At 42.0% G+C, this 8763-nt stretch overlaps 1 protein-coding gene across 2 annotated transcripts in view; it reads right to left on the bottom strand.

Annotated features, from left to right (window-relative positions):
• Positions 1-2870: 2870 nt before the first annotated feature.
• erbin (erbb2 interacting protein) overlaps positions 2871-8763 on the bottom strand; it is a 66688-nt gene continuing 60795 nt past the window's right edge. For both annotated transcript variants that reach the window (XM_056433419.1, XM_056433421.1), the window contains 4 exons: positions 6533-6652; positions 6129-6221; positions 5472-5546; positions 2871-5391 (listed from right to left, as the gene is read on the bottom strand). In XM_056433419.1, the coding sequence (XP_056289394.1) occupies positions 5284-5391; positions 5472-5546; positions 6129-6221; positions 6533-6652 (396 nt within the window). In that variant the 3' untranslated portion in view covers positions 2871-5283. The remainder of the gene's footprint in view (positions 5392-5471; positions 5547-6128; positions 6222-6532; positions 6653-8763) is intronic.

The following is an 8763-nucleotide window of genomic DNA, read 5'->3' as shown; positions in this document are numbered from 1 at the left end:
TATAGGAGGACAGCCTCAGACTACGCTCCTATAGGAGGACAGCCTCAGACTACGCTCCATAGGAGGACAGCCTCAGACTACGCTCCTATAGGAGGACAGCCTCAGACTACGCTCCTATAGGAGGACACCCCTCAGACTACGCTCCTATAGGAGGACAGCCTCAGACTACGCTCCTATAGGAGGACAGCCTCAGACTACGCTCCTATAGGAGGACAGCCTCAGACTACGCTCCTATAGGAGGACAGCCTCAGACTACGCTCCTATAGGAGGACAGCCTCAGACTACGCCTCCTATAGGAGGACAGCCTCAGACTACGCTCCTATAGGAGGACAGCCCTCAGACTACGCTCCTATAGGAGGACAGCCCTCAGACTACGCTCCTATAGGAGGACAACCCTCAGACTACGCTCCTATAGGAGGACATCCCTCAGACTACGCTCCTATAGGAGGACAGCCCTCAGACTACGCTCCTATAGGAGGACAGCCCTCAGACTACGCTCCTATAGGAGGACAACCCTCAGACTACGCTCCTATAGGAGGACAACCCTCAGACTACGCTCCTATTGGAGGACAACCCTCAGACTCCTATAGGAGGACAGCCCTCAGACTACACTCCTATAGGACAGCCCTCAGACTCCTATAGGACAGCCCTCAGACTACGCTCCTATAGGAGGACAGCCCTCAGACTACGCTCCTATTGGAGGACAACCCTCAGACTCCTATAGGAGGACAGCCCTCAGACTACACTCCTATAGGACAGCCCTCAGACTACGCTCCTATAGGAGGACAACCCTCAGACTACGCTCCTATAGGAGGACAGCCCTCAGACTACGCTCCTATAGGACAGCCCTCAGACTACGCTCCTATAGGAGGACAGCCCTCAGACTACACTCCTATAGGATAGCCCTCAGACTACGCTCCTATAGGAGGACAACCCTCAGACTACGCTCCTATAGGACAACCCTCAGACTACGCTCCTATAGGAGGACAGCCTCAGACTACGCTCCTATAGGAGGACAGCCTCAGACTACGCCTCCTATAGGAGGACAACCCTCAGACTACGCTCCTATAGGAGGACAACCCTCAGACTACGCTCCTATAGGAGGACAGCCCTCAGACTACACTCCTATAGGAGGACAGCCCTCAGACTCCTATAGGACAGCCCTCAGACTACGCTCCTATAGGACAGCCCTCAGACTATGCTCCTATAGGAGGACAGCCCTCAGACTACGCTCCTATAGGAGGACAGCCCTCAGACTACGCTCCTATAGGAGGACAGCCCTCAGACTACGCTCCTATTGGAGGACAACCCTCAGACTCCTATAGGACAGCCCTCAGACTACACTCCTATAGGACAGCCCTCAGACTACACTCCTATAGGACAGCCCTCAGACTACGCTCCTATAGGAGGACAACCCTCAGACTACGCTCCTATAGGAGGACAGCCTCAGACTACGCTCCTATAGGAGGACAACCCTCAGACTACGCTCCTATAGGAGGACAGCCCTCAGACTACACTCCTATAGGATAGCCCTCAGACTACGCTCCTATAGGAGGACAGCCCTCAGACTACACTCCTATAGGAGGACAGCCCTCAGACTACGCTCCTATAGGAGGACAACCCTCAGACTACGCTCCTATAGGAGGACAGCCCTCAGACTACGCTCCTATAGGAGGACAACCCTCAGACTACGCTCCTATAGGAGGACAGCCCTCAGACTACACTCCTATAGGAGGACAGCCCTCAGACTCCTATAGGACAGCCCTCAGACTACGCTCCTATAGGAGGACAGCCTTCAGACTACGCTCCTATAGGACAGCCCTCAGACTACGCTCCAATAGGAGGACAGCCCTCAGACTACGCTCCTATAGGAGGACAGCCCTCAGACTACGCTCCTATTGGAGGACAGCCCTCAGACTATGCTCCTATAGGACAGCCCTCAGACTACGCTCCTATAGGACAGCCCTCAGACTACGCTCCTATAGGAGGACAACCCTCAGACTACGCTCCTATAGGAGGACAACCCTCAGACTACGCTCCTATAGGACAGCCCTCAGACTACGCTCCTATAGGACAGGACAGCCTCAGACTACACTCCTATAGGAGGACAGCCTCAGACTACGCTCCTATAGGAGGACAGCCTCAGACTACGCTCCTATAGGAGGACAGCCTCAGACTACGCTCCTATAGGAGGACAGCCTCAGACTACGCTCCCATAGGAGGACAGCCTCAGACTACGCTCCTATGGAGGACAGCCTCAGACTACGCTCCTATAGGGAGCCCAGACCCGCCCTATAGGACCCTCAGACTACGCTCCTATAGGAGGACAGCCTCAGACTACGCTCCTATAGGAGGACAGCCCTCAGACTACGCTCCTATAGGAGGACAGCCCTCAGACTACGCTCCTATAGGAGGACAGCCCTCAGACTACGCTCTCGATAGGAGGACAGCCTCAGACTACGCCCTATAGGAGGACACCTCAGACTACGCTCCTATAGGAGGACAGCCCTCAGACAACCTCAGACTACGCCCATAGGAGGACAGCCCTCAGACTACGCTCCTATAGGAGGACAGCCCTCAGACTACGCTCCTATAGGAGGACAGCCCTCAGACTACGCTCCTATAGGAGGACAGTGTGGGAGCAGGAACACACACATGTAAACATGACTTGCAACAGGAAACAGGCGTGGGCTGGGGGGGGTAGTGAATGCATATCAGTGTGTAGATAGTGTGTGTGTGAGTGGCCTGGGTCGTCTTCTTCCCCCAGACCACAATCAGACAGGTCGCAAGATGGTCGTTGCCATGGAGAGGCCACCCCCCCCCCCCCCACACACACACACACAAGAAAGAGAAACCCAAAAGGTGAAATTAATTTTTTTGCTAAAGAGCATTAGTTTATTTTCCACAGGTTACTTCAGAAACAAATAATTATGTACAAAAATCTGGAATGTTGGATAAATGCATATCATCATCATCATCATCACTGCGGCCGTTTCCAGAGCAACCTTAGAAATACTAGCTATACATTAAAACAAGTGCCTCTGCATTGCAATTTATTGCTGGTTTTACAATCGCAAGTCACTAATGCCGTTAATTAATTATTTTCTCAAAGTGTTTGTTTCCTAAAGAGATTATTTACAGGTTGATTAGTGCGGTCTAAAAAGAACCCACAAAAGACTGCTAAATAAATAAGAAGGATTAGAACCCTCCTCTCCCTCGAGTGACACGGGGTCTTTATGTTGTATTTCATATATAAAGTGACCGTTAGCACAGAAACGCCCCCCCCCCATATCTCAGAAAGTCAACTAAATTAATACAAACGACTCATCCGCGTTAAAATTCTTACTTTCTGTGAGAATTTGAGGGAAATGCACATTGTTAAATGTTGGCCTGTTGAATAAAATGTACCAATTTTTAGATTTGGTTTAAAAAATAAAAACTATATTAAAAAAAAGGAGTTAATCACAACAGTGTTGTTATTTTGGCTAGACGGTCCACGAGGATAAGAGGCGGGGTCAGATCCATCTGCAACAGGTCGAGGATAAAATTATACATTGTACAAACAATTCAGTGGTTACGATGTATTGTTGGGAGGTCACGGGGTCAACCCTCAGTGGATCTCATCGAGTTATTGACGAGCGAATGGATATTAACGTTCCCTTGACAGACATTAGAAATGTAGCTTCGACTGGATCGTTTCTTTCGGGGTGAAAATTTATAATTTTTGCACCAAAGATCATCTGGATTCACTTTTACACAATGCAGAGAAATCTCACTTTTTTTTAACCACTTGCCGCAAATAAATAAATATATATATATATATATATATATTTCCGGTACTATTTCATTAAAAAAGAAAAAAAAGATTCTTTTCACAATATAAAAATCTGGTAAAATCATCGGTGATTATTATTAAGATTGTGTTTTTAAAAAATGCTGTTAGATTTTATTTTTTAAAAAATTGTTCATGAAAATAAAGGCTTTAAATATTGCTATTTTTTAAGCCATTATATGCTGCAAACGTACTCAGAAGGTTGTGGATATTGCTCTGGTTCTGGGGGTCAAAGGTCGCCCCCTGTTCAAACAGTTCAAGGTCTATGGCACTTGACTCTTCTCTGTACAGCAAAGACTTAAAAACATGGAGAGAAACCAAAGTGATGAGTAAAAAGCACGATAAAACATGTGTACACACACAAAGGCAAACGGTGGTCTCCTCCCAAATCCAACGATGTTGAGCCCGACGGCCTGAGAGAGGAGGGCGGCGGCCTGCGAGAGGAGGGCGGTGGCCTGCGAGAGGAGGGCGGCGGCCTGAGAGAGGAGGGCGGTGGCCTGCGAGAGGAGGGCGGTGGCCTGCGAGAGGAGGGCGGCGGCCTGGAGGAACAACTCAAGAAGAGTCGCCTCCAGCCTCAATCCCCAAAAACCCGCTTTGGTCGACTAGCACAAGCGCCAAATCGTTCTCCGCTTAAGAAAAAGAAAAGAAGGAGGAGGAGGAATCGTCCGGACATTTTTTCGGCAAAAAATGAAACCCCGTGCGTTCATTTTCTGGCGGGAAACCCCCCCACATGTTCCCTTTCTGGCGGAAAATGAAACGCGTGCTTTCGGGAACAAAATAAAGAGTGCTCTCTCTGATCACGTCAACGTCACTTAATGTTCAAACTTTAAACTAAATCTAAAACATCCTCTTCCCCTCCCCCCAACATTTACATTTTCTTCTCCATGTTCTCGCCATCGTGAAAACGGCGGCGGCGGCCCGGTGATGTGCAGCTGGAGGCCGTCCCCCCGTTCCTGCTCCTCCTCTCAACCCTTCCCATCATGCAAGAGGAGAAATAAAAAGAATATCTCTCCTCAAAACACACCTCCTTGACACCTCCACGGCCCAAACACACGGAACATCGTCCTCCACACGAGATCACAAAGGGTTCAACATCTTAAATTAGACGTGTACAAAAGAAAAAAGGCAAACGAGGGAATCGGCCCCCTAGTGGTCAAACTGGAGAAATAAAAAACCTAATTCACGATAACAGGATGTATGGAAGCAGACCACAGCGACGAGTTGCATCAGAGCAGGTCGAATATCTTCAGCTTCCTTTGTATAAAAATATAGATACCACAGTGACGGCCTTGGGAGGACTCATGCCCCGCCCCCTCGTCGACATTCAGTGGTTTTCCCCCCGTTTAAATCAAGGCCGTGAAGATCTCTGCTATAAATAGTCTCCTCTGCTTATAAAAATATGAGTCAACGTAAAACGTCCTCCGCTCCGGCTCGGTGGCTCTCGGTGGCGTCTACGCCGACGCTTCTCTTACGATCAGCATGTCCACCGTGTTGGGGAACGTCTTCAGGAGGGACACGGCGTGCAGGTGGTCGATGTTCACAAAGTTATAGCCGTTCGCCTGAGGAGACACAAAGGCTCAAGATGGAGGGGCGTGGCCTGCAGCTAACGGTGAGTTGGCGAGGCGGCGAAGGTCGGTACCTGTAGGATTTTGTCTCCAGGCTGAAGGATCATGGACGCCGGTCCCTCAGGTTGAACCCTCGTCACAAATATACCCTGAAATATATATTATAGAAATATCATATCAATTAAACATGTTAAAATCCCCTAAAATATACAGATTATGGACCTACAGTGGGTGTATGGTACCTATTAAGGTGTCATTTAAAGGGACAGTACAGATTAAGGACCTACAGTGGGTGTATGGTACCTATTAAGGTGTCATTTAAAGGGATAGTACAGATTATGGACCTACAGTGGGTGTATGGTACCTATTAAGGTGTCATTTAAAGGGATAGTACAGATTATGGACCTACAGTGGGTGTATGGTACCTATTACGGTGTCATTTAAAGGGACAGTACAGATTATGGATGTACAGTGGGTGTATGGTACCTATTACGGTGTCATTTAAAGGGATAGTACAGATTATGGACCTACAGTGGGTGTATGGTACCTATTAAAGTGTCATTTAAAGGGACAGTACAGATTAAGGACCTTCAGTGGGTGTCTGGTACCTAGAAACCACCACTCAAAGTGCTTTAACACAACATGGACCCAGTCGCACACTGTGGGTCTGTTTGTTGTGCGACTGATCCCTTTAACCCTTTCACGGCGGCAACATGTCAACTAGAACTCACGTTGTCGTCTGGTCGGAACGGATTCCCCCGGCCGCCCACTCCTCCTGAGATACTGAAACCCAGCTCGGGATTCTTCTCCATTTTCACATGGATCTAAATCACACACACACACACACACACACACACACACACACACACACACACACACACACACACACACACACACACACACACACACACACACACACACACACACACACACACACACACACACACACACACACACACACAGCTGGTAATTACAATATCCCAACATTAGTCTTGAAAACACAACATTCTGGGGACCGGAGATGAGATTCTCACGACTTAAGATAAGGCCATGCTACCTAGCTTAGCATAGTCACTGTTAACCATGGGGATCGTTAGCCTGAGCATCTCTAAGTGTGGTAAGCTCCGCCCTTCACCTCTTGCTGCAGCGCGTCCTGCGGGGCTCGCGGGGCCCCCGGGGGCCCGTGGGAGACCTTGAGCATCAGGTAGTCGATGAGCTGCTCCCTGGAGGCGTGGCGGGCCATCAGCAGAGGCCCCTGGGGACACGACAATGAGGCCACTGTGCACCACAGCATCTACACCACATGTCAGGGCTGATATCCTCATGTCATGTTTTATATCTTATGTCTTATGTTTTATATCTTATATCATATATCTTATATCATATAACTTATGTCTTATATCATATGTCTTATGTTTTATATCTTATATCATAGATCATATATCTTATGTCTTATATCATATGTCTTATGTTTTATATCATATATCTTATGTTTTATATCTTATATCTTATATCATATGTCTTATGTTTTATATCTTATATCTTATATCATATGTCTTATGTTTTATATCTTATATCATATGTCTTATATCATATATCTTATATCATATGTCTTATATCATATATCTTATGTCTTATATCATATGTCTTATATCTTATATCATATGTCTTATGTTTTATATCTTATATCATATGTCTTATATCATATATCTTATATCATATTTCATATGTCTTATATCATATATCTTATATCATATATCTTATATCATATGTCTTATATCATGTCTTATATCATATATCTTATGTCTTATATCATATGTCTTATATCATATGTTTTATATCTTATATCATATGTCTTATATCATATGTCTTATATCATATATCTTATATCATATGTCTTATATCATGTCTTATATCATATATCTTTTGTCTTATATCATATGTCTTATATCATATGTCTTATATCTTATATCTTATGTCTTATATCTTATATCTTATGTCTTATATCATATATCATGTCTTATATCTTATATCATATATCTTATATCATATATCTTATGTCTTATATCATATGTCTTATATCATATATCTTATGTCTTATGTCATATGTCTTATATCTTATATCATATGTCTTATGTTTTATATCATATATCATATGTCTTATATTTTATATCATATATCTTATGTCTTATATCATATGTCTTATATCATATATCTTATGTCTTATATCATATATCATATATCTTTTGTCTAATGTCTTATATCTTATGTCTTATGTTTTATATCTTATATCATATATCATATATCTTATATCATATATCTTATGTCTTATGTTTTATATCTTATATCATATGTCTTATGTTTTATATCTTATATCATATGTCTTATATCATATAACTTATGTCTTATATCATATGTCTTATGTTTTATATCATATATCATATATCCTATGTCTTATATCATATGTCTTATGTTTTATATCTTATATCATATATCTTGTTTTATATCTTATATCTTTTATCATATCTTATGTTTTATATCTTATATCATATGTCTTATATCATATAACTTATGTTTTATATATTATATCATATATCTTATGTTTTATATCTTATATCATATGTCTTATATCTTATATCATATATCATATATCTTATGTCTTATATCATATGTCTTATGTTTTATATCTTATATCATATGTCTTATGTTTTATATCTTATGTCTTATATCTTATATAATATGTCTTATGTTTTATATCTTATATCATATGTCTTATGTTTTATATCTTATATCTTATATCTTATATCATATGTCTTATGTTTTATATCTTATATCATATGTCTTATATCATATATCTTATATCATATGTCTTATATCATGTCTTATATCATATATCTTATGTCTTATATCATATGTCTTATGTTTTATATCTTATATCATATGTCTTATGTTTTATATCTTATATCATATGTCTTATATCATATATCTTATGTCTTATATCATATGTCTTATGTCTTATATCTTATATCATATGTCTTATGTTTTATATCTTATATCATATGTCTTATATCATATGTCTTATATCATATATCTTATATCATATTTCATATGTCTTATATCATATATCTTATATCATATATCTTATATCATATGTCTTATATCATGTCTTATATCATATATCTTATGTCTTATATCATATGTCTTATATCATATGTTTTATATCTTATATCATATGTCTTATATCATATGTCTTATATCATATATCTTATATCATATGTCTTATATCATGTCTTATATCATATATCTTATGTCTTATATCATATGTCTTATATCATATATCTTATGTCTTATATCATATGTCTTATA

Source organism: Pseudoliparis swirei, chromosome 16, assembly GCF_029220125.1.
Source record: "Pseudoliparis swirei isolate HS2019 ecotype Mariana Trench chromosome 16, NWPU_hadal_v1, whole genome shotgun sequence".
NCBI classification, from domain to species: Eukaryota; Metazoa; Chordata; class Actinopteri; order Perciformes; family Liparidae; genus Pseudoliparis; species Pseudoliparis swirei.
Note: the sequence above shows the minus strand (reverse complement) of the source record. Positions and strands in the feature narration are given on the sequence as shown.